General features: G+C 40.9%; 1 protein-coding gene and 1 long non-coding RNA gene across 11 annotated transcripts in view; one reads left to right on the plus strand and one right to left on the minus strand.

Annotated features, from left to right (window-relative positions):
- The window catches only part of LOC128349014 (uncharacterized), a 33,845-nt gene extending 23,280 nt beyond the window's left edge, over positions 1-10,565 (plus strand). For 2 of the 3 annotated variants that reach the window (XR_008318493.1, XR_008318494.1), the window contains exons 2-3: positions 9,812-9,869; positions 10,264-10,565. This is a non-coding gene — a long non-coding RNA (uncharacterized LOC128349014). The remainder of the gene's footprint in view (positions 1-9,811; positions 9,870-10,263) is intronic. The other variant, XR_008318492.1, reaches the window with a different exon arrangement.
- KDM6A (lysine demethylase 6A) overlaps positions 1-27,241 on the minus strand; it is a 255,888-nt gene that overhangs the window by 82,992 nt on the left and 145,655 nt on the right. For 4 of the 8 annotated variants that reach the window (XM_053304859.1, XM_053304864.1, XM_053304860.1 and 1 more), the window contains 8 exons: positions 23,380-23,506; positions 21,238-21,336; positions 20,547-20,766; positions 19,879-20,013; positions 19,281-19,433; positions 18,695-18,790; positions 17,073-17,177; positions 14,629-15,024 (listed from right to left, as the gene is read on the minus strand). In XM_053304859.1, the coding sequence (XP_053160834.1) occupies positions 14,629-15,024; positions 17,073-17,177; positions 18,695-18,790; positions 19,281-19,433; positions 19,879-20,013; positions 20,547-20,766; positions 21,238-21,336; positions 23,380-23,506 (1,331 nt within the window). The remainder of the gene's footprint in view (positions 1-14,628; positions 15,025-17,072; positions 17,178-18,694; positions 18,791-19,280; positions 19,434-19,878; positions 20,014-20,546; positions 20,767-21,237; positions 21,337-23,379; positions 23,507-27,241) is intronic. The other 4 variants (XM_053304861.1, XM_053304865.1, XM_053304862.1 and 1 more) reach the window with 2 other exon arrangements.

Here is a 27,241-nt window from a genome sequence, read left to right on the forward strand (position 1 = left end):
AAGTGAGTAAGATAGGCTCAAGTACATGCATCCCATGGCAGTTAGTAGAAGCCAGTGACTTCTACACAAAAAGGGAAGAACTTGCAAACAGAGATACAGCTGGAGGTGGGCAAAGACCACCTTCTCCCCACAGATGGTCCACTGTGTTAAAAGTCCAGTGACACATTACTGAAAGGGGTAGAGCAGGGAGAGAAAGAGCACACACACATTTAGGTACTTGAAAGAGCAAGGTGACAACAATACACACATGTCAGAGAACACATTTGACATATCGCAACACAAATAAATCTGGAGTGAACAAGTCAGTACAACTTAAACACACATCTCATGTATAAAAACATACCAGTCATTACAATATTGGGCAGGGGGTGGGGTAGTTCTAGTAATCGTTCATACCTTCATCACATAACTTTATCAAAGACAGTGACAATTTTTGATATCAGTAGCCACAAACCAAAGAATCTGAAACTAGCTATCACCTTTTTCTCTGCTAACAGGAGTTTGCTGTGATGCACTGTAAGCTGTCTTTTAAAATGAGGGAAAGCATCAAAGGATGCTTCCAGTTCAATCCTGAAGCACGGTAGGAAAAGAAGGCACATGGCACGGCTTTTAGAAAAGCCTTTCAGTGTACTTAAGGAGAGACGCTGGGCCACAGGTTATTAGCATAAACTACTCTATTTCAGATTTCTAGTGCACAATTAAAAATAAAAACATGGTTTTGCAACTAATTCACCACATGTGAAATAATGGCAAATACTAACAGTGGAAAAGTATTTACATAGCCTACTTCCATATGGAGAAGCTGATATAACCACAGAAATTAGAGATGACACTTAATGGACAAATTCATACCTTAGCAACTCAGGTTTGCAAGACATGAGGTGTATGGGTTGATTGTGGCTCCCCACTATTTCTGTCCTATTACATTTTATTGGAATTACAAATTGCAATTGTTTGCAGCCCTTTCTATATGGGAATATTTGCCCACTAACGTGCAAGTGGGGATAAGAGAATGACTGCATTGCTCCTCCTCTCCCTAGACTCAAAGCATGTGGTTTGTGCCAGTCTTTTCTAGCAGGTTGCAATGAAAAGTAGGCAGGACTAACAGAGAGAAGTGTTCCAAGAGACTTGTGAAAGTGAAGAGAGAGAAGAGTGGTGAAAAGAGATGGGGAGGGGGCAACATGGAATAATGGGGCACAGAGAGGTCTATGGGGTAGGGAACAGAAAAAGGGAGGAGCAACACAGAGGAAGTAGAGCTGAAAAGGAGTAGAAATTGACAAACAGGACTGTAGAAAACAAACAGAAAATAGTAGCAACTAGCTTGGCTGGGCACAGAGCATCTGCGCCTCCGGTAGGCCCAGCCACTGCCGCTGTCTCCACCTCCCCACACACACACACCAGCATGTCCAGCTTTCTGGTCGGCTGCTCCCCCCCACCGCCACTTGCTGCCCTCCCCGCACTTTCTGATGGGCCAGCTGGCCAGCCTGCTCCCCTCCACTCCATGCTTTATGGTTTGTGGGCTGGCCAGAAAGCCGGCCTGCTCCCTCCTCCTCGCGGGCAGGTGGCCAGGCGAGAGCCGAACCATGGCCAGGACGGCCCTCTGTCCTCCTCCTAGCCTCTTTCGCCACTGGCCGGCCCGGGGGTGGGCGCTCTCCTTCCCCGGCTGACCCGGCGGCGGGCATTTTCCTTCTCTGCCGGCCAGCAGGCGCTTTCTGTCCCCGCTGGTCACAATGGCAGGCAGTGGAAATAGCAAAGGCTGGCAGCGGAGCTGCGCTGGTGGGCAGAGGCAGCCGGTGGCGGAGCCACGACGGCCAACTGGAGGTGGTGGCGGGCAGCGGGAGAAAACGGGTTGATGGGAGGAGGCGGACAGCGGAGCTGCACCGGCCGAAAGGAGGAGGCGGTGGCAGCCGACAGGCACATGCAGGCAGAAAAAACTGCTACGCCCAGCTAGGGGCCCAGATGCTCTGCACCTGGGGCCACTACTACTACTACTACTACTAGTAGTAGTAGTAGTAGTTGTTGTTGTTATGATTATTATTATTGTTATTATCTGAAATCCAAACTTAATGGTGTCAACACTATCAAAGTGATCAACACATAGGCAATTCCTGTAATCCGATATACAGCAGGTATTGTTGATTGGACACAAGCAGAATTTGATGGGTTGGATCGGAAAACCAGGAAAATAATAATCATCAATCATGCCCTGCATCCAAGAAGTGATGTTGATACGCTGTACCTGCCAAGAAATGAAGGTGGATGTGGAATGTTGCAAGTCAGACGTCTGTTGAAGAAGAAAAACGAGCATTGGTGGAATACATCAATGAAAGCCAAGAAGAAATGCTACCGGAAGTGAGTAATACAGGACTGTTGAAAATAAAGGAATCAAAAAATGGCAAATGAGGAATGAATGAATGAATGAAATGAGATGAATACAAAAAATAGCAAATGAGGAATAAACAAGAAAAATGGCACAACAAACCATTGCATGGTCAGTTCTTTAATGACATACAATCAAAAGTCAACAATAGCACAACATGGCCGTGATTAAAAAAGGGGATGCTGAAGAAAGAAATGGAAGGTCTCATTTTTGAAGCCCAGGAGGAACAATCACTACGAACAAATGTTATAAAAGCAAAAACTGGTAAGACCCAGCAAGGCAGTAAGTGTCAGTTATGCAAGGAAGTGGATGAGACAGTTGAGCACCTTGTATGTTGTAAGAAAATCGCACAGACTGATTATAAGGAAAGACACAATAAAGTTGCTGTGATGATCCACTGGAACTTTTGCAAGAATTACAAATTGCCAGCAAGCAAGAACTGGTGGAATCATCTGATTGAGAAGGTCACAGAAAATAAGGAGGCAAAAATCGGTTGGGATTTTAGTATACAAACTGATAGGCATTTAGCGCACAATAAGCTGGATCTGACAGTCATCGAGAAGAATTGGGTTCTGATAACTGATATTGCAATCTCAAGGGATAGACGAGTCAATGAAAAACAATTGGAGAAAATAACTAAATACAAGGACCTTCAGATTGAAACTGAGCAGCTCTGGAAAAAGAAAAAAATAGTGATGCCAATAGTTGTTGGTGCCCTTGGTGCAGTACCAAAAGAACTTGAACACCATCTTGACACCCTGGGCATCAATAAAATTACAACACATCAACTACAGAGGGCCACGCTACTCAGAACAGCACGAATACCACGACAATATCTTTAATTGTTCTTTGGTTATCCTAGACCCTTGGAAAGGGCCCGAAAATTAAAGTACCAAATACAGTCAATAACATCTGGTAGACTGTGTGTAAATAGGATAATAATAATAATAATAATAATAACAACCACCACCACCAAAACAATGCCAATAGTAATTGGTGCCCTAGGTGCAATTCCAAAACAACTTGAAGAGCACCTCAACACCATAGGGGCCACAGAAATTACCATCAGCCAATTACAAAAAGCAACTTTACTGGGAACAGCCTATATTCTGCGACAACAACTATAATAATAAAAGCAACAACATTGAAATAAAATTCAGCCATCCCAGGTCCTTGGGAAGGACTCGATGTCTGGATAAAACAGACCAGTCAATAACACCTGTCTGAATGTGTAAACAAGAAATAATAATACTATAATAATAATAATAATAATGATGATGATGATGGTCAATAACGCGAAACTATTCAACACCAATGAAAGAAAGCAGGCCTACAAGAAAGAACAAGTCAAGAACCGAGCAGAAAAATGGAGAAATAAGCCACTGCATGGTCAATATTTGCACAATATAAGTGGAAAATCAGACATCACCAAGACCTGGCAATGGCTTAAGAATGGCAACTTGAAGAAAGAAACAGAGGGTTTAATACTGGCTGCGCAAGAACAGGCACTAAGAACAAATGCAATAAGAGCAAAAGTCGAAAAGTCAACAACAAACAGCAAGTGCCGCCTTTGTAAAGAAGCAGATGAAACAGTGGACCACCTAATCAGCTGTTGTAAAAAGATCGCACAGACTGACTACAAACAAAGGCATGACAAGGTAGCAGGGATGATACACTGGAACATTTGCCAAAAATACAAGCTACCTGTAGCCCAGAATTGGTGGGACCATAAAATTGAAAAAGTGGTAGAAAATGAAGATGTAAAAATATTATGGGACTTCCAACTACAGACAAACATCTGCCACACAATACACCAGATATAACTGTAGTCGAGAAGAAAGAAAAACAAGTTAAAATAATCAACATCACAATACCAGGGGATAGCAGAATAGAAGAAAAAGAAATAGAAAAAATCACCAAATACAAAGATCTACAAATTGAATTTGAAAGGCTGTGGCAGAAAAAGACCAAAATAATCCCAGTGGTAATTGGTGCCCTGGGTGCAGTTCCAAAAGACCTTGAAGAGCACCTCAACACCATAGGGGCCACAGAAATCACCATCAGCCAATTACAAAAAGCAGCTTTACTGGGAACAGCCTATATTCTACGATGATATCTATAAAAACTGACAATAAAATTCTGGCACCCCAAGTCCTTGGGAAGGACTCGATGTCTGGATAAAACAAACCAGTCAATAACACCTGTCTGACTGTGTAAAATAATAATAAATAATAATTCCAAGTAATTATAGACCGATAACCTGCCTGCCAACCATGTTCAAATTATTAACTGGAATAATATCAGATGAAGTAATACAATACTTATTAACTAATAAGCAGCTTCCAGTTAAACAGAAAGGAAATTGCCCAAATACCAGAGGCACAAAAGACCAACTGCTGATTGACAAAATGATTTTAGAAAATTGCAAGAGAAGAAAAACAAATCTAAGTGTTGCATGGATTGACTACAAGAAGGTCTTCGACTCACTGCTTCTCACATGGATACTAAAATGTTTAGAAACAACTGGTGTCAGTAAAAACATTCAGATATTTGTTTTAAAAAGCAATGAGCATGTGGAGTACACACTTAACAATCAATGGCGAGACACTTGGACAGGTTAGGATTAGAAGAGGCATTTTCCAAGGGGACTCTCACTATCCCCTCTGTTGTTTGTAATCGCCATGACTCCACTTTCACAAATACTAAACAAAACAGGCCTCGGATACCAAACATCTAAAACATCAAGTCAAATCAACCATCTGCTGTACATGGACAATCTGAAGTTGTATGGAAAGTCCCAGTCAGAAATCAAATCACTGCTAAACACTTTCGGTATATTCAGTAGCGATATAGCAATGGAGTTTGGACTAGACAAGTGTGCTGCATTAATAATGAACAGAGGGAAAATAACAAAAACAAAAGGAATAGAACTGCCCAATGGAAGCAAGATCAAGAACCTGGAAGAGAAAGAACCTTACAAATACTTGGGCATTCTCCAGGCTCATAACATCGCACACACTGAAGTTAAAAGAAAAATTGGAAGTGAATACATCAGGAGAGTTAGAAAAATCCTAAAGTCCAAACTCAATGGCAGGAACACCATACAAGCCATAAACACCTGGGCTATACCTGTTATCAGATACACTGCAGGAATAATAGACTGGACCCAGGCAGAGCTAGAGACGCTAGATTGTAAGACCAGGAAAATCATGACCATCAATCATGCTCTGCACCCCCGCAGTGATGTAGATAGGCTACACCTCCCTCGCAGCTCAGGTGGAAGAGGAATGCTGCAAGTCCATCAAACAGTAGAGGAGGAGAAAAGAGGCCCTGAAGAATATATCTAAGACAGCGAAGAAGATGCACTTCAGATGGTCAATAATGAGAAACTATTCAACACCAATGAAACAAAACAGGCCTACAAGAAAGAACAAGTCAAGAACCGAGCAGAAAAATGGAAAAATAAGCCCCTGCATGGTCAATATTTGCACAATATAAGTGGAAAATCAAACAGCACCAAGACCTGGCAATGGCTTAAGAATGGCAACTTGAAGAAAGAAACAGAGGGTTTAATACTGGCTGCACAAGAACAGGCATTAACAACAAATTCAATAAGAGCAAAAGTAGAAAAGTCACCAACAAACAGCAAGTGCTGCCTTTGTAAAGAAGCAGATGAAACAGTGGACCACCTAATCAGTTGTTGTAAAAAGATCGCACAGACTGACTACAAACAAAGGCATGACAAGGTAGCAGGGATGATACACTGGAACATCTGCAAAAAATACAAGCTACCTGTAGTCAAAAATTGGTGAGGCCATAAAATTGAAAAAGTGGTAGAAAATGAAGATGCCAAAATATGATGGGACTTCCGACTACAAAACAGACAAACATCTGTCACACAATACACCAGATATAACTGTAGTCAAGAAGAAAGAAAAACAAGTCAAAATAATCGACATAGCAATACCATGTGACAGCAAAATAAAAGAAAAAGAAATAGAAAGAACAACAAAATACAAAGATCTACACATTGAAAGGCTGTGGCAGAAGAAGACCAAATAATCCCAGTAGTAATTGGCGCCCTAGGTGCAGTTCCAAAAGACCTTGAAGAGCACCTCAACACCATAGGGGCCACAGAAATCACCATCAGCCAATTACAAAAAGGAACTTTACTGGGAACAGCCTATATTCTGCAACAATCTCTATAATAACAGCAACAACATTGATAATAAAATCCAGTCATCCCAGGTCCTTGGGAAGGACTCGATGTCTGGATAAAACAAACCAGTCAATAACACCCATCTGTGTAAACAACAACAACAATTTAGAGGCATCTTGCCTCTGAGGATGGTGGTGGCCAACTGACATCAGATTAGAAGCCATTGATATACTGGTCCTCCATTAATTTGTCTAAGTACCTTTTAAAGCTGTCCAAGCTGGTAGCCATCACCACATCCCATGGCAGAGAATTCCACAGGTTAATTATGCACTGTGTGAAAAAGTGCTTCTTTTTCACAGTCCTTAACTTCCTGGCATTCAGTTGCATGGAATGAGCCCTAGTTCTAGTGTTTTAAGGGAGGAAAAAACTCTCTCTCTCTCTCCACACCATACATAGTTTTATAGAATTCTATCATGTCTCCGCTCAGCCTTCTTTCTCTAAACTAAAAAGCTCCAGGTGTTGTAGCCCTGCCTCATAAGGAAGGTGCTCGAGGTCCCTGGTCATCTTGGTTGCTCTCTTCTGCACCTTCTCTAGTTCTATAACATCCTTTTTGAGCAACTGTGACCAAAACTGTACACAGTACTCCAAATGTGGCCGCACCACAGATTTGTATAAGCGCAGATATTAGCAATTTTATTTTCAATTCCTTTCCCAATGATTCTGAGCGTGGAATTTGCCTTTCTCACAGCTGCTACACAGTGAGTCAACACTGTCAATGAGCTGTCCGCCACGACCCTAAGATCCCTCTCCTGATCAATCACAGATAGCTCAGACCCCCCATAGGCGTATATGTGAAATTCTTGTTTTTTGCCCTCAAGTGCATCACTTTATACTTGCTTACACTGAACCTCATTTGCCATTTGTTGCCCGTTCACCCACTTTGGGGAGATCCTTTTGAAGCTCCTCACAATATGTTTCGGATTTCACTACCCTAAATAGGTTGGTGTCAACTGCAAATCTGGCTACCTTGCTATTTACCCCAACGTATAGATCTTATAGTTCTTATACTAGAATCTGGGGGCAAGGTTTGAGATTCTATTTTGTAGCTATGTTGAATTATCAATAGAATCCACGCTTCTGAGGTGATGGATGTCCATGCTTGGTAGTACTGATCCAGTTTGGAAGTTGTAGTGTCACTGCCTCTTATAGTGGGGCTTAGATAAAGTGAAGAGTTGGGCCTCGATGTTGAGGAAGGTAACTGCTTCCGCTGCTGGTGATATTTATGCTGATGAAAGGAATCAGCCAAATAGTATGATGAAGGTACTGTGTAAGCCTGTTTAAGCCTTCTCCTGTTACTGGAGGCAGAAGAAGATGAGTAGAAGATACCAACAGAGTAAGCTGTGTTTTGAAGCTTTTGCACCCTTTCGAGTGTGTCATCTGTTTTTTGTTGTGAGCAGGAACTGCAGCAATGGTGGCGACAGCCTTATTTGTTCCTATGGGCATGGTAGGCTGGATATCCTACTTCTCCATCAAAAGGGGCTCCTCCATCAAAAGTTAAGTCCTCTATCCGTGTCCTGGCCTCTTGTGTTAGCGACAATGAGTGTAGCCAGGCATGCCTTCTTATATCACTGTGACCATGGAGTGTGATCCAGTCTGCTGCATGGCAGGCAGAGTATTATTTTTGCTGCACAGAAACTCTCCTGTAGAAGGGTTTGAGCTGCAACTTTCTGCTCCCCTAGGAGAGGGGCTAGTTTTTCTAGAATGTTGGTATCTGGTAGGTTGACTACTCTTAAGAGTAACCTATTGCCAAGGAATAAGTTCACTTGTTTATTTTATCTAATGTTTTGCCCTCTCTGTCTACAAGTGCTGACAAAGATCTTTGGCAGGACTTGGATTGTACCATCTCAACCACTAACAAATTAGGTATGGGATGTTTAGTGAGGTATGGGATGTTTAGTGTGATACCTTTTGCTGCACCTTATAATACTCTCCTTTGAAGTCGGCAGTATAGAGGCTGGTTTCTCCCAAGCTTCCTTCACTACTTTAGAGAGGGTAGGAACTAGAGGCAGAGCGATCGCACTCTGAGGGCCAGACTGTATTACTCCAAAAATTGGGTCTTCTAGAGAGATTGACTGTTGTTGTATTTTGAGCCCTAAGGAGAAAGGAGAGTATTATAAGGTGTCAGGAGCCTGGGTGTTTCTGTGTCCGACAGAATGTCAGGAGAGTGATTTGTGCCTCCTCCTGGAGGATTCTTTAGTTGGCCAATTGGTGGGAATGCCAATAGCTGTTGTGTCGGCTGGGAAGGTGCTGGTGGAACCAGGAGGAGTCGTTGTCGTCATTTTATTCTATGATGTCATCTGTGAAAGCTGTCCTTTTTTACGCTGTTTACGCTCTTTGAGGATCTCAAGGCAGATCTGGACCTAGTATGTGAGGAGGAACTGCAGCAATGGTGGCGACAGCCTTCTTTGTTCCTATGGGCATGGTGGGCTGGATAGCCCAAGGAGCAACAAAGTGGAACTGGAGCATAAAATAAGAGTTTCTATGGTGTGAACATGGCCTATAATAGCCATCTTACAAAGGAGCTGCAGGAGCTGGTACAGACAGTAATTGAACTAGCAGCAATGGATGAGGGAATTCTGGTCCTGGCAGCAGCAGTGGTTTGCTAAGAGGGAGGAAGAGGCCCCGGCTTCGGGCTCGGCGCCTACAGCAGAATCAGAGTGGGAGGCTCTGTTGAAATAAGTTGAGTACCCGAGCCTTCCTGCATGCTGTGAGCCTCTGCTCCCTGAGAAAGGTTCTGTTCCATAATGGAGACTGGCAACGGAGCAGCTACTCAGGTGTCTAGCTCTGTAATGGAGAAAAGTGTGGGTGCAGTGCTTGCTAAAATTCTGGCTTGGGAGTGCTCTCTCCCACAAGAGCACTGCGTGACAGGATGCCCTATTCTGGTGGGCCTGTCTTAAGAAGCTTTGACAGCTCTGCAGAAGTCTGTCCTTTGTGCCTCCCAGAGGCAGCGCAACACTTGCAGTGCCTGTCCGAAGATGGAATTTTTGACTGGCACTCAGCACGCCGCTTAAAAACTGCTTTTTGTTGTGGATATAAGGAACCTGCAGTCTACCAAGGCTGTGGAAGAAAGGTGGTGGGTGTGGGTGTGTTTCCGAATAAAAATTATCAAGCAAAACTAAGATATAGAGACGATAAGTAAATAAATGGGGGGGGGAGAGAAAACAGAAGTAGTGGGGGAGATATTTAGATCAAAACCTATCATTCTCCCACAGAACAAGATGAGGAAAAATTATGAAGACCTGCTCAAGCAGTGGTTGACTAAAGACTGAGGTAAGGAGGGTAGCCAGCCAATAGAGGGGTTGTTTTCCTGCCCCTTTTCCTTTGAATGACAAGATCTGGAATGTCCCAAGTTTGTGGCTCTGCACAGGCGCATACCCAAGTGTGATGCACAGAGACCACAAAGAAGCAGCACTACTACAGACGTGTAGATTTTGTTTTTAAAGAAGAGAGGAGAAAGGGGGAGAGGGAGAGAAAGTATATCTCAAGAAAAAAAAGTTCAAGGTGGTGACTACTCACAACAACCAGTGAGGAGCTGAGGGGAACTCAGCTGGTTATCTTCTTCAAGAACTGGAGAGATGCCCTCTGGGTATACTATTAGCAATGGAATTCTGTAGCAGGATAAATGTTTTGAAGGAGAGCTAAATAATGTATCCAATCATTCCAGGTGCTTTCATGTCCCTGGTACAGGTGGCATTTTGGCAACAGACTGTGGTCCTATTCTAACAGCACCAGCCAGTCTTTCAACAACTTACAGAGATGTACCTCTTCGTTAAGCACCAAACATATCAGTTATACCAAAGAATGGTCTAGCAGATATTGGGGGTGAATCATGGGGACCTCCCAAAAGCAGCAGCTGAAGAAGTGGAACTTAGCCCAGACATACATGACCAAGCTGATATATACTACTGTAATGTGCATTATGAAACTGAAGGGGGAAAATCATAATTATAGAACCATCCTCTTGCTGTGCAAACTTACATTAAAAGATAAAATCTTCCTCTATTATCTTCTGTACTTGTGACATCCAAACCATTACTTACAGTGTCCCTGAACAGATGTAGAATGCATATGTTAGATAAATAAATTTCCCTTGTCAACATGAAGCGTCACCACACTAAAGGGATTAGTGTACATGCTACAGTGAAATTGGAGCTGTTTCTCCAGAGACTTTAGACCCAATTTCTGTTTTTGTGGGATGAAACATCTGCCAATGGTACTTGCTCCTCACCCTGGATTTCATGTGGCAGCACTTTAAGAGGACAAGCTACACATACAGGTGAAACTCGGAAAATTAGAATATCGTGCAAAAGTCCATTAATTTCAGTAATGCAAATTAAAAGGTGAAACTGATATATGAGACAGACGCATTACATGCAAAGCGAGATAAGTCAAGCCTTAATTTGTTATAATTGTGATGATCATGGCGTACAGCTCATGAAAACCCCAAATCCACAATCCCAGAAAATTAGAATATTACATGGAACCAAGAAGACAAGGATTAAAGAATGGAACAATATCAGACCTCTGAAAAGTATACAGTGTACTGTGCTTGATTGGCCAGCAAACTCGCCTGACCTGACCCCATAGAGAATCTATGGGGCACTGCCAAGAGAAGGATGATAGACATGAGACCAAACAATGCAGAATTGCTGAAGGCCGCTAATGAAGCATCCTGGTCTTCCATAATACCTCATCAGTGCCACAGGCTGATAGCATCCATGCCACGCCGCATTGAGGCAGTAATTGCTGCAAAAGGGGCCCAAACCAAGTACTGAATACATATGCATGCTTATACTTTTCAGAGGTCCGATATTGTTCTATTCTTCAATCCTTGTCTTCTTGGTTCCATGTAATATTCTAATTTTCTGGGATTGTGGATTTGGGGTTTTCACGAGCTGTACGCCATGATCATCACAATTATAACAAATTAAGGCTTGACTTATCTCGCTTTGCATGTAATGCGTCTGTCTCATATATCAGTTTCGCCTTTTAATTTGCATTACTGAAATTAATGGACTTTTGCACAATATTCTAATTTTCCGAGTTTCACCTGTACATACCTGCCACAAAGTGTTCAGTGGTTTGCGACTACAATCCCCAACCACTCAGCTGGTGAAGAAGCACAATCACTTGCCATTCTCCTTTTAACAAAATCACTCCAAGGGTCACTGTTATTAGTAATTTAAAGCATGGTGATGTGTATAAAAGGGGGATGGAACTGTATCTTTAACATTAAGGGTCAAGAACTGATGAGTACTCTGTTTTATTGCCTCAACTGCAGTTATATTTTCAAATATAAAATAGATATTAATGGGTTGGGCTTCTGGCATTGTTTTCTAAATTCAGCATTCCTGGTGAATGTGTGTATTTCTGGAAGATATAATGAATTAGTAAGAACAGAGAGGAAAAGGAAGAGAAAACCATGCCTGCAAGAAGTTGAGATGCAACACTTTTGTAGGAACCACACAGCTCACAAAAAATATCAGGTCAACTGATATAGGTCAACTGCATGGTAAATGTGTTGGGGAAGGAAACTTGTATGATTTCTCCATTAAGTCACCCTGTCTATGATTTGATGCCTCTATACATCAAAACAGAAGACAACACTGTAGAGAAAGCAAAGGATTCTGCTACATAATGGCAAGAGTCGTAAGGAAATGTGAAAAACATCAGGGAGCAATAAGTAGGAAGTGTTACATAATAAGACATCTGAAACAGCAGGAATGACTGATCAACTTGAGTTCAGCCTAAAGATTTCTGAGCCAGTCAGTGCTCTGCTAGCTTTGTCATTTGCTTTTGTCAGCAGTTGAGCAAAGCAGAGTGCTTCGGGACAGCCTCTAGGAACACTGAAGGAAGTGGGTAAGCCACCAGGACTAGCAAAGACCATGGTTTGTCTGTACATTTAGAGTAAACACCATGTTTCGGTTCTAAGCTATGGTTAGTGCAAGCATGGCACAATATTTGAATTGTATCATTCCTTTTAATCACAAAAGGAATATCTGTGGAAAGAGACCCCCCAAAACTCCTGGCATATAATGTCTAATGTAGAAAAAATATGGCAAAAAGCCAAAAGCAGAGGCTTCCCATACCAAACTGATAACTTGTTTGAATTGTGGCTTGGGAATGCCACAGAAACATTAGTCTTAGCCTACATACTATTTTAATCTCCGCAAAAGGAACCAATTATTATGTGGTCATCTAAGAGAGAGGAAGGTAGGAGCCAATGTGTGGCAAAGCATCAATTTATGATAATTTTTTAAACATATCCAGTTTTGGTCTAGGAAAAAGTTCATGAAAATACAAGATATCTAGTCAAAACTGTTCTCCCAAGCTTCGATTTTAGTATCCTAGAAATATTTCAATTTATTCAAACTCATTTGCCTATTTAAAAATGTCCCTTTGAAAATTAAGCTTTCATAATGTGAAAAAATTCTTAACAGGTATTGCTTTAGCTGTTTGGGTTATGAACTATGTGCCATAAGAGATCAGGACTGCACCAGTCAGCCTCTCATCCAGCTTTTCCACACCTAAGCCTATGGCATTTGCATGTTAGAGGTCATATTTGTTTAGGGACAAAAATGTGTACAATCCAACACAGAGGTCTGATTTGTTACCCATCAAAATTATAATAAATTATATAAATTACAATCAATTATAAGCATGGAGATCCCTGTTTATACATAATATCCAAAACACAAGTGTCAGGCATGCATCAGAAAAGTGCAGCAGATCATGTAGTCCTCATCCCCCACTGTACACAAGACCATATCTGTATTGGGCTAGTGTTATATAATGAAACTACCAAACTAAGACTCATTAAATCCTCTGAACCTAAAAAATTCAGCAATTAAAATGCTCTTCTGATATTTTAATTCCAAAACTCTCTGTGCAGCTTCCATAGCTGCTCAGAATTTCATTAGTTTGCTGGTACCAGGAAAACACACAGTCTGCGTGCCCATCTGAACTGGGGAGCTTTCCTGAGCAAGTTTGGCAATGTTCAAAGGAGGCTCCCGTCACCATAAGCCGCAAAGCAGTGATGGTGGGAATGGAAATGGGTGGGGGTTCCCGAAACAATAATGCTAAGAAACAGGCAGAAACAATTAGAGTATAGACGGAGTGAATAAATAAACCAATAACAGTGAAAGAGAGAAAATATATAATTTTTAAAAGAAGTATAATTTCTTCTTCTTTTTTAAGCTCTCATGAATCACAGTGACAAGGAAGGAACACCAGACTGTTTTTGCAATGGTAATCAGAGAAAGACTGAGGGAGTGGCCGTGTGAGTGGCTCGGGGTGGGGGGGGGGGTGGGGCACTGCTACTGCCAAAAAGATTATTTAGCACTTGAAGGTTCCGAGGGGCTGTCTGTGCAGGCACAGACATCCCAGTGTGAGTGGACAATTGGAACAACTTGTAGAAGTAAATGATCTCTGTGATAAGACCTCCATGATTAAATCAATTTTCCAGTGACAGAAGTACAGTATTCACATTACAGCCAACTATGCAAGGCAACAAGGAAGTTAGCTGATGAAAATTAATTGTGAAACAACACTTGTATATTACGAATAAATCCTGGTCTACTAAAATATATTACATGACAGAAATACTAGAGCTTGGCTTTCAGCTTTCAACCAAGCAACTGTGGTGGAACCAAAGATTTAACTTGGGACTGGAGTAATTGTGTTAGAACTAACCTATAGGTGGTATATTGCTACTTTCCTCACAAAACCATTTACAGAAGTGGATTAAAAAAGATCAGTCACCAAAATTGTCACCAAATCAGTGACAATTAGATTCATTTTTAAATTCTGTAAGCTGTTACTACAAATCCTGTATCAAATATCTGCACAAAATGTAACTGTCAAACTATTCTGAAATACTCTCTTAGAGCTCTTTTATTCCATTGCACTCTCACAGTTATAAACTGTAGCATCAGATATTTTTCATTGTAATATATGATAAATATGCTAAAAAGCATATGTTTTTACAACAGCATTCTGCTATATTACAACAGGAAAATATATTGTATACCTGAGTGGAGTTAGATAGTTGTTTTTTCCACGGCTCCTCTGCGCTGCTGGTCAGGTTTGTGCGGTTATGAGGTAGAGAGAGTGCGTTTCGCTGCAGGTAAGGCACGTTTCCATTACTTCCACTTCCTGTTATATGATTATTGCCTATCAAAATAGTGTCTGTACTACCCAGCGTTCTTGCTGTGCTGCAGGGAACTGAGCCTGCTGGAAAGGGTCCATTAGCCATAGGCTGCCCAGGGCAGGTTGGACGGATTCCATGCTGTGTGATGTTAGGCACTCTGGTTAGAGCAACCTGAGGCTGCTGACCAGAGACAAAGTTTGTAGGCAGTGATGAGTCAGCTGTTGGCCCATTAGAAATTCCAGTAGATCGTACCTGTGCAACTCCCGTCTGCCTCATCTAATTAAAAAAAAGTAAAATGTGAAGAATTTTAGCCAGCTCACTCAGACAATCAAGTTTCCTCAAGCTTTTTTGGTTGGAATAACACCCTCAAAGGTATATTAATAAAGGCTGTTAGTCGTGTAGGCTTTTCTAATAAGTTTGTGAGTTATTTACATTTCCTCTTCTAAGACTTCGCAACTGTCCATTAAAAGAATAATATTAGAAATGCTATGAATCTCTCCCAGGGGTTGAAAAGGACATGTCATATCTTGTGAATCCACTACATTAGTACCAATACAGTGGTCCCTCGACTTACGAACTACTCGACATAAGTATTTTTCGAGTTACAAACGGCAGTTTTAGATCCGGTTTTAGATGCGGTTTTTTCGACTTACAAATTTTTAGATGGGGTTTCCTCGACTTACGAATTTTACATGCGGTTTCCTTGACTTGCCTGCCTGTTTACTGCCTGTTTATTCTTGAAAAGAAATGTTCCTGTGCAGTTTGCAAGCCTTACTGGGGGTCTGGGTCTTTTTTCTAGGCTCCGGAACGCATTAATCCATTCCCAATGCATTCCTATGGGAAACCGCTTTTCGACTTACGAACTTTTCGACTTACAAATGTGCATTCGGAATGGATTAATTTCGTAAGTAGAGGGACCACTGTACATATATTGCAAACACACAAAAGCAACTTATGAATCATGTCCTCCTGTAAATTACTAGTTTTGTCTGTCATTATGCTATATGTATAGGATTTATACATGCTACTTCTGTATAATTTTGTGATGACTATGATGAATATTTATATATCACATTTCAACAAAGGTTTTCAATGTGGTTTACATAAATATTCATTACAGAATATTGCCTCATCACTCAGTAATTACACCTGAGTGTAATTACCTGAAGAAGCCAAGTTGGGGAGCAGCAAGTCTATTGCTGGATGGTTAATTTCGATCACATGGTGTCTAGCACAGGACGCCCTCCTTTTTAGCGGGGATTCTGTTCTGGCCTATTGCCATGAACAGGGAAACCACGAAAAAAAGATACCTTGAGCCGGGGGTTGGGGTGGGGGTTGGGTTAGGTTCTTCAGCTCACTTGTGTGCCCAAATCTCATTAAAAAGCAGTGGGGGGCAGAAATACGTGTAGTAAAGCACATTAACTTGCAGTCAGCAGGAAAGTAGCTTGCCTAGGGAGCAAGAGTTTGTTGGTTCAAATCCCTGCTGGTATGTTTCCTATACTATGGGAAACACCTATATCGGGCAGCAGCGATATAGGAAGATGCTGAAAGGCATCATCTCATACTGTGCAGGATATGACAATGGTAAACCCTTCCTATATTCTACTAAAGAAAACCACATGGCTCTGCGGTCACCAGGAATGAACAATGACTCGACGGCACAACTTTACCTTTACCAGAAATGCTGCCCGACCCCCAAATCCTCCAGGTGGCATTTAGCCACAAATAGTTGAAAATAACTGTAGTTTTAGTGTGCAAACAAAAAACCCCAAGTCTCTATACTGTGAATAGCACCCAAAGAAATCAGGTCTCTATACCATGAATAGCTGAAAATAGGGCTATTTTTGGCCCATGAACAAAGGAACTGCATCTATATGACCCGCTCGTGAATAACAGAAACTGCGATAGGAGAACCCACGAAAAATGATAGTCTCCTGTACTTTAATATATAAAGTGTCCTAAATGACTTGTCATGCGGTAATTTACTTTTAAAAAATGCATTGCTTTCTACACTCATATAAAATGACCAAATCATCCCCCAAACAAAAAAGCCACACCAAATACACCCATGCTTAAATTTGTTTTTGTATTTATGAGCAAATTGTTCATTATTATTCTACTTTTATAAGCTAACAATCACAGAATTTAAATTTTAATGAGGGACTACTATTAGAAATAGCAAACTCAAAAATTCTCCTGTGCATGCTCAAACTATTGAAGCATGTCTACAGGAGCGGCTCTGCATTGTTAGCCATAATTCAGAAAAGGAAACACTCAATTAGACAGGACATATACAAAACAGAAATAAATGTGTTTGCTGGCACCTGCTGGTGTTGCTGCATCAAGACAAACTGATTCTCCAGCTGTTCCAGCATAAGTTTCTGTGCTGGATTCAAATTATTTCTATTTGCACGCAGGTGTTCCAAGTGCTGGAAAAGAAATACAAACATGTTCCTTAGGCTTCAAGCATAACTTTGGATTTCTTTTCAACTGAGCAAATCTTTTGAAATTTATCTATTCATCAGTATATGCATATGCACACTCTTAAGGGAAGCAAGTCCCTTTCTCAAAACAAGTTATGCTAAAAGATAACACACTTAGGAACAAAGGAAGCACTCTTATACTGAGTCAGACCATTGGTCCATCTAGCTCAGAATTGTCTACACAGACTGCCAGCGGCTTCTTCAAAGCTACAGGAAGGAGTCTCTCTCAGCCCTATCTTGGAGATGCCAGGGAAGGAACTTGGAACCTTCTTCATGCAAGCATGCAGATACTCTACCCAGAGCGGCCCCATCCCCTAAGGGAAATATCTTACAGTGCTCACACGTCTCCCATCAAAATGAAAACCAGGATGGACCCTGCTTAGCAAAGGGGACAATTCATGCTTGCTACCACAAGACCAGCTCTACTCAAACAAACATGCAGATAGAGAGGCTCTGAAAATGTAGGCAAAGCACAAAGCAGCATTGTAAGCATAGATGAATGTTAAAGGCTATTATGTATTCACTATAAAGTTTCTTTTGTCATTTCCCTTCCTTCAGGACACAGACTTATTGGAAGGAAGGGAAGCAGAATCAACTGGGTTCTCAATGAGACAAAAGCTGCTTTAGGCTCTAATTCAGAACAAGCAAGTGCAGTCATAGGAACATAGGAAGCTGCCATATATTGAGTGAGACCATTGGTCTATCTAGTTCAGAATTGTCTTCACAGACTGGCAGTGGCTTCTCCAAGGTTGCAAGTAGGAGTCTCTCTCAACCCAATCTTGGAGAAGCCAGGGAGGGAACTTGAAACCTTCGGCTCTTCCCAGTCGATAAACTTATAAATGTTTCAGGCCTTTATTGTACAGCAGCTGCATCACATTTTCAAAGCTGAAATACAATATGTAATAGCTATCATTCTACTAGAGGCTCAACAATATTTTAACATGGTAGCAAGTTTGAAATGCTAAAAACAGCTAATAAAATTTTAAAGGTTTTATTTCTTCTTTAAAATCCTTTTAAAGGAAGGGTTAACTTCATGTTTTTCAGATATACATAAAATGCTTAGCATTTCTATAGCACTATAAAGCAGCGGTTCCCAACCTGTGGTCTGTACACCACGGTTGGTCCTTGAGAGTTCTGCAGGTGGTCCGTGGGGTGGAAAAAAACGACAATGTTTTTACAGTACTGTAATTTCATGTACCTCCAGTATTCAATGTTATATTATTATTCACAATGTAGTTTGCTATGTTTGTGAGTGAGCATAATAAATTAGAAACAACTGTTTTTAATACCACTTGATATCTAGGTAATGTTTTAAATGCCTTGCTTACATGGTGCACAGAAGCTTTTGCTGATGATGTAGTGGTCTCCATAAAGGAAAAGGTGGGAACCGCTGATTTAGAGCACTCGGAGTATAAGACACATGTACTTCATGAAAAAGTTTAAGAAACTTTTTATAGTCTTACCTGTAATTTCTGTGGTGTCAAGCACCAAGGATGTACTTGTTGCTGTACTGGAGGATGTGATGCTGTATGTCCACTGCTCCACGCATCTAAAGTGTTCTGGGGGAAAATGGAAATTTAATACAAATCTCAAATAGCAATCATTTATTAAAGCTAGTCACTAACAAGGCCAAAAATGTTTTCTTTAAAAAATAGTAAAACTATTACTAAATATAATTCCACTTCAGTTAATAGAACCATGAAAGAAAAAGAAAAAGATAATCAACTGTGATGACGAATTAAATAAAACCCAAATGGAGGATTCAAGGTTTGTCAAAACTCATTTTAGCTCTTGCAATGCTATTAATGTGATGATTAAGCATTCTAAATATAAGCAAAGGTGACAGACAAAATGGCATGATAATTTTTTTAATAGCTAGTATGCTATTGTTATAGTTAATGTTATGCTCGCCTACTCTAAATCCAATCTCACTATCGTGGACAACACAACTCTGTCAATTTAAAGAGTAATCTGAACAATGGAATATCCCTGGATACCAGAGGATTAGATTCTTGTAACTAAGTGGGGCTTTTATATGGGAATATATACCTTTGTTGGACTAGATGTTCTTTTCCTCTTGGCTGGACTGGATAGGTCATCTACATGGCTAGAAGAAATCATGTGTAGTGGCAATTGCTGTGAAATAGGTGTTTGACTGAGGCCTAGTACAGGTTCAGTATTTTGATGATGAGGTTTACAAGCCTAGGAATCAAAGGAGGAAGAAAAAATATGGTTCTATACATTTTTTTTTAAAGTTCCTCAAGCTACATATCTTTTACCATCTGCACATTTTAAAAAGGGCCGTGTGACTATTCACAACTAATTTACTGAAAACCAATTTCCATAGCATCATCAAATGAGCAGAGTGTACCTTTCATGGGGTTGTTTTTAAAAACAAAAACTGCTGTAAGTTCAATGTGGGATGAATCTTTCTGAAAATAATGAAAATCCACAAAGGTTCTAAATTGGTACCCCCATATTTCCTCCAAATCATAGGGAGTCTATTCTTAATCTCCCTTTGCTAATTAGTCTTGTTACCAGTGAAAACCTGCCCTGTGCTACAGCATAATACGCTTGACTACTACAGATCGATTGAAAAGAACCCTTAAAAAGCTGGGCACCTGCAGAACATAACCCAACTTCTCACCTGCTGTGCTGTGTTCATGGCACCCTGCCTGGAGGTAAGCTCTGCGGGGATTGGTAGGCTCCATGCCTCCTCAATACTAGGAAGTAATTTAGTTTTATTCTGTAGACTACCTTGTGGAAGGTTACACAACTGAGCCTAGGAAAAATTATGTAAAAAGTAAATTTAACACAAGCCTAATTTAGTAAGATCAAGTCCATGAAATCTACCTAAATTCTGCACTCTATTGTGTCTTAGAAAGAATAAATTTTAAATCTGGGGTTTCAGAGAGGTGCTAAGGATAAAGAGGGTAACCAGAATATAAACCTTTGTGAGAATCAGAACAAAGTTGAGCTCTGATTTCAGAGGTCTCGTTAATTTGGTTCTGTAACTGCAAACAAGAGCAAAAGATAGTGTGTGTGTTCTCTTTCTAAATGCTATGATAAATTAAAATGTAGACAACACAAAATATGCATAAAATTATGTCAAGATACAAAAAGTATTACTTAATCGAGACCCACTTAAAATGAAAAATAAAATGAAACTGCAAGCTATGATATGTTTAGAATGTGTATGGAAACAGATTACATATATCATGGAACAAATACATATTAACTTAAGTGTCATTCTTCCTTCCTCCACCCCAATTCACTGTTAAAGTACTCCCCTATTCTTAGACCAAAACTTATTACCTGTAAATACTTTATCCGTGCTGCAAGTGCAGAGGTATTACTACAATTTTTGCTTCTGGTTGCATTTAAGTAGCATTTAATGGCATCCTGAGACTGATTGCAGGACTCATAGAGGGTGCCAAGATCCATCCAAGCTGCAGAATGGCCGTGGTCCAATTGTACAGCACAGATATAGGCCTGTAATGCATCCATAGGCTGATTCTGCTGTTGGTACAGCACACTGAATAGAAACATGAAGGAAATCATTAGTTCTGGATGGCAAATATCACATTCAGCTCCTTAGCAAGCCTTAGTACAGCCACAATTTCTATAGCATAATACACAGAAGAATCATATATTGAGCATTTGGAGAATTACAGGGAAAATGTTCAAAGCTGTAATTATCTAAAACCTAATAGGAGCAATCCACCAAAGCGCCACAGGTATACCACCTCAGTCTCCTACAATGAACATGTGCTCCTGATAAACTCTTTTAAAGTTGTTATACAACTGCAATGCTTGGTCGATTGTGCCAAATATACATCATTAAGGAATGTACATAAGAAACATTGTTCTACATTTGGACCACATCTAGCAACAATAAAATAGTTAGAAATTGAGTATTTTATTTTACAGCAAGGACACAATGGGTGTTAAAAGCTCTCTTGCTCAAACATTTTACACTAAAGTGTTTGTATTATAATACTCTTACCCTATAGAACACCATGTGTCTGCACTTGCTTCTGATTTATCAATAGACTGCCTATAAGATATAAAGGCATCCTGAACTTTCCCAATACTTGAATAGCACCTGAGAGAAGAGAAAAGGTCATTTTCAGTGAAGTAAATGATTTGAAAGTTTGCCTTCGTTCAAAGGATCAAGAAAACTTACATATAAAGATCTGCTGTTTGAAAGATATATAAGTACTATATTAAAGCAAATTCCAATACAATGGTTGCATCTACAAAAGGTTGTGAATAGTGGTGTGCATGGTTTTGGTCCGGACCCATGGGAAAGACCGCCGGACCGGTCCGGCGGTCCGGATGGGCGGGGGACTGTGACTTTAAGTGGGGTGGTGGTGGTAGTACTTACACACACACCCCGCCGCTCTTCCCCTTCCTGTGCTGGTCCTTTGAAAAATCTGCGCGTGCGCGGCAGCGTCAGAGACGAGCGCGCACCGCGCAGGGCGCATATCCGCCACTAGCGCTCGTCTCTTTTAAGCCTTAGCTAACGACGGGGGCAGGGGCGGCAGGGAGGAACTCTGCCGCCCCAAGAAGATTTTTCAACGGACCAGCGCCAGAGGGGGAAGAGCGGCGGGGGGGGGGGGGAGTACTACCACCCCCTCCGCTTAAAGTCACAGTCCCCCCCTGCCGGACCGGGGGGGACTCCGGACCATGCACACCCCTAGTTGTGAAAAGTGTAAGCAGTAAACTATTAGTTGCAGCATTTACTCAGCTGAGTTCTTAACTGTCAGTATTAAGCAATACATAAAGATTTTAACTGTGGGGGGTGGGATGTGGAAATATTATAGTACTGATATTTTAGTACTGGGGGTGGGAACTCCAACATAAATGGCAACAAAGCCAAACTTTAAAGCAACCAGAATTAAAATCACTTCACTAAACATAGCAAGATTGTCTCTTCATGTTTATTTCCCCCCTAAACTGAATAGAAACAAGAATCTGTGTATAGCCTCCATAAAAGAGATCTGGTAAAGGATGCAAACATACTGGACTTGCATTCATGTGTTGCATCTTCAAACTACCTACAACTGCTGAAACAGACTTGTTGTATCAAGGTAACTTAATAGTAAATAAAAGAAAATAGCTCAAATAAGTCAAATTGATTAAGTTTTTGAACAATATTTGCTAAGACAGCATGAACTTTGAAATAATATTCTACTTTTACCTAAAAGCACTCCCACAATAAAACCACATAGCAAGTTTTTCAGTTTTTTGTAAAACAGTACCTATGCACAATATACTCCTTGCTGTTTATTTATTTATTTATTAAACTTCTATACCGCCCATACTTTCGTCTCTTTTAAGCTGACCATCCTTTTGTCGTTCATATACTATCATCAACACCATGAGATTCCCGCCCCCCAGATATTATATAGCCCACTAATTAGGCATGCTGTTGTAGCTTCGAGCAGGGAGCAATAGAACAGGAGGCTTAAAAGCCCTGTGCGGCTTGTAGGCTGTGTTTAGCTTGGTAGCTCACAAATTGAACAAGCTTACGATAGAGGAAGGAAAGATAATAGCAACAGCACTTGGGATAGAAACAAAACTCATACAACTTCTCTCTAATATCCACATGTAAAATTGTTAGTGTTTTTATCAAAATTTACTACACTAGTCAAGGACTATCTACACAATCTGCACAGGTTGAAGTACTTTAGCACTTAACACTTTTTTCTACAAAATAATTACACTGAACCAAGTATTGACCATGGTTTTCATTTTAAAATTAAATCAGACTATATTTGACTCTTTAGAGTAGATATTTATTGAACCACATACTTTCAAAAATTATCTATTATATTAATTCTCCTGGGTGTGCCTTGGAATGTGTGTCCCGGGGCCCAGCTGATTGGCTGGGCTGCGGACGCACCTGATTGGCTGAGGTGCACCCAGGAAGATTGGTTGCTGCCGCCGCGGCCTGGCTTTGGAGGCAAGGCCGAGGAGGGGGGAAATAAAGTGTGGGGGGAGGAGAGGTGGCTGGGGCTGGAAGCAGACACTGGGGCAGAAGTAGGGGGAGAGGTAACCACCAGCCCCAAAGAGCGCACAGATGCTCTGTGCAGGGTTGGCTAGTTTTATAAGAATTCCTTAAGCTGACACTACCCATCTTTACCTTCCAAGGAAATACCAGGACTGGCCAGAGTTGGGATCTGCCTCTAGAGACTTCTGGAGACACTGAATAGCATAGTTTTCCTTGGTGGCTTTATCTCCTAACTGATCCACTGTGTGATGCATCCAGCCTAAGAAAAGAAAAGACAGGCTTGCTTTTTACTAGGTAATCACTGCATTATTTTTAAAATTTGTATTTCTAGCCAATTAAGTTTCCTATCAAACACAATTATTTTGATATGCAAGTAAAAACACAGCCAATCTACAAAGTGAAGACATTTTGAAAGGGTAACTACATCAATTCTAAACTACAAACAGGAGAGAATGATGTGTACATGCTCAATTTCTGCAACACCACACAAAGCCAAACATACAGTATTATAAAGGAATCTCCCTGGAAGGAGCCATATTCAATCCAATCAGGTCAACAGTTCACTTAGTCCAGTATCCTACCTCTTAACCACTGTTAGGAACTGAAGAGCTGAGTAATAAGATCATATATGGCTCTCCACAACCAATTTTGGCAATTTAAACCATTAAGGATGCCCGAAGTAATAACCTAAATGTAACAGCCATTTTTTTTAACCAAGTGCTTGGGAAACTATGATCTCTCAATATTTCTCTCTTATCGATTTGTATAGTACTTTTTTGTAGGTGTGTGAAGTCAGGACAGATCAAAAGGTCTGACATGGTCATTCCCTTTCCCCACCATGGGAGGCCGATCGTGCAGCAATTACTCTGGTTAGTATGGTGGCAATGGGGTTCTATAAATCAGGCCTGCTCAACTTTGGCCCCCAGCTGTTTTTGGACTAAAGGTAAAGTTGTGCTGTTGAATTGGTGTCAACACCTGGCGACCACAGAGCCATGTCATTTTCCTTGGTAGAATACAAGAGGGGTTTACCATTGCCATCTCCCGCATAGTATGAGATGATGCCTTTCAGCATCTTCCTATATTGCTGCTGCCCAATATAGGTGTTTCCCATAGTCTGGGAAATATACCAGCAGGGATTTGAACCAGCAACCTCTTGCTCCCTAGACAAGTTACTTCCCCGCTGTGCCATTTTGGACTACAACTCCCATAATCCAGTCACAGTGGCCAATAGCCAGGGATTATGGGAGTTGTAGACCCACATCTGCAGGAGGGTCTAACTGAGCAGCCCTGCTCTAAATGCTGACCCAGCAGTGGCGTAGGGAAGGATGGGTCCCTGCAGAGAATGGTGGGAGCATCTGTGTGGAGGGTGGGGAGTGATGCAGAGAAAGCTGGGAATGAGCGTGGGGCAGCTGGGAAAATAACACAAGGATGCCTGGGGGACTGCAGTTCTTCCCAGAAGTCCCAGGCATCCCTGCACTGTTTCCCAGCCACCCACACTTGTTCCCAGTCTCCCGTGTCACTCCCCATCCTCCGCACAGATGCTCCTACCATTCGCTGCAGGTGCTCAGCCTTTGCTGAAACACTGCTGGGTCGGCATTTAAACACCATCATAATACCCAGGGCCAACTGCCTCACAACTGGCTGCCTCCCGGGGGGGGGGGGGGGGGCTTGTCAGACCTTCCAATCTATCCCACTACTACTGTCCTAGTATTTTGAACTCAATCATATAGTGTGGGAAAACAGTTCTTGATTTTATATTTTAGTCCAATTCAAATAAATTGTTCCTATTTTTTCCTAACCTGCCTATGATTTTTTCCATTCTAGATATGCATCCTCTTAGCCATTATGTTTGAAATAGAGTCCAAAACACTGACATATAGGGACTATACTATACACATGCCAAGGTTTCTGAAAGTCTATGAAAACTTAAAAATTGATAGTGATATGGATCATGTGAACAGGTCATGCAACATGGCCACCACTTCAAATGTGGTGCATGTGGGTGCTTTTAAATCTAGTGAAAAATCAGAATCTCTTTGTTTCGGTCGTTGACCAGAATAGTGAAAACTCAAAAGATTCAAAGGCATATATTCAGATTTAGGTAAAGACGCTCTCAAAACATATCAACTGAGTGTCGGCCTAGAAGCAGAAGCAGAAGCAGAAGTCTTTTCAGTACGTTAACTCACTTTTCAGGAAGCAGATAATCAAAGCTTGGATCTAGGCTTATATCAGTTACAAGAATAACTGTTCATAATTCTGCTTTGTTGAAACACACCTCTAACACAATAATTCTCCTAATCAACCAACTACATTATAAACATAATATTCCAAATATAATGTAACATATTACAAACAAGAAATTAAATTATATGATTTAACATTTCATAGTAATTGACATAAAATTTATTTACTTATTTATCATATTTATATACTGCCTGACATATGCATCCATAGGCAGTAGAATGTGCTACATCAGTCAAGCCATTTTTACACCAGTCCTTTTTCTTAGCTCTTTATTTTTGATATAATGGCCAAAACATTTAAGGAAAGAATGCAAAAGTACAGGGAATGCATGTCTGATCAAAAGAAATTAGAAGAAAGTGGTTAAAATGACCCCTTTCAGAAAAAGCATGCAGACTGAACTGGAATTAGAAAGTCCAAAGAAAAAGAAAATATAGAATAAGGAAACAGAATCTGTTAGTAGCACCAAAATCTTCAGAAGACAACTTTGCTGAAGTTTGCTAGCAAGTGTCCTTTCATCTGGCCAGTCATTGGGGTAAAGCAATCAGTTGTGCCATAGCACTCCTAAGAAGTCCATTTAAAAAAAAAAAAGTTGCTGTATTAAGAGGTTGGCAGATAAATTTTACCCAGTGGCAATCTCTTCAATTCAGAAGTAGCCTGGTCCTATTAAAACAGATCAGACTGGTCTTGTATTTTTCTGCAGTGATCATGTGTCATGACAGCTCCTTGGTTGTAAGAATTACACAACACCACCAATTGGAAGCAAAGACAAAATTCACAAGTGCATTTTTGGGGAATTTTGTAGTTGTCCAATATGAGGGGAATTATTTCCCCAAAATGGTTGAAGATATATCCGCCAAGTATTCGTGTTAAAGTTAGTGTGATGTCACGGTGGCTGGTGTTGGCCAAGTAGGAAAGACTGTATATGGTTCAAAGAATGATCAATGAATAAAGTAGATTGCAGGTACAAAGTCATTAAATATATCTTCAAGTTATCTGAGTAATTGGGCCACCAGAAGGACCACAATATGAGAAAGCGTAGACTGGATCAACATATGAACAGTAAATAATTAAATAGCTTAGATTATGTTTGGAGGAGCAGCAGCATTCTGATTACACATATAGGTTGATTCCAGGTGAAGCTATTTAATAGGACAGGTCTTTTTTCCATAATATTCTTCCTGAACTTGCAATGGTTATATCAGTTGCATTTTAATGTTACAATTATTATTTGCTGAAGTTAACTAATTTTATTTTATTTATTTAAATCATTTCTATATTGCCCAAAACTTGTGTCTCTGGGAGAATAAGAATAAGCCACACCGGGAGAGGAAAACAACTAAAAAGGCAGAGCTGGGGGCAAGTATGAGTTGGGGTGATGGTTCAGAATACCACTCCGACATAGCCTTAAGTGCCCCCACCAGCATTCTGCAGCATTCTAGAGATTCAAAGTAGATCTAATTTTGTGCATGGGTCTGCGTATATAATATCCAGTTTTGTCCTTGACTGAGGATTTTGGCTTATTCGAGCACCATTTTTCTGGGGAGAGCTGGTCTACTAATTGGGGTCAGGGGGAAAGAGCAGCCCTCCAAAGTGTGCCAATGCACTAAATCTGGAGTGGAGGCATGGTCTACCTGCCGATATGGCCATACCTCAGCTCCAGACATAGCGCAGTGGCCCACCTTGGAGGACTGGTCTACTCACTACATGAGGCGGGTAGACCAGGCCTCCACCTTGGAGAACTGGTCTACTC

The sequence above is a fragment of the Hemicordylus capensis genome, chromosome 3, assembly GCF_027244095.1.
Source record: "Hemicordylus capensis ecotype Gifberg chromosome 3, rHemCap1.1.pri, whole genome shotgun sequence".
Lineage (NCBI taxonomy): Eukaryota > Metazoa > Chordata > Lepidosauria > Squamata > Cordylidae > Hemicordylus > Hemicordylus capensis.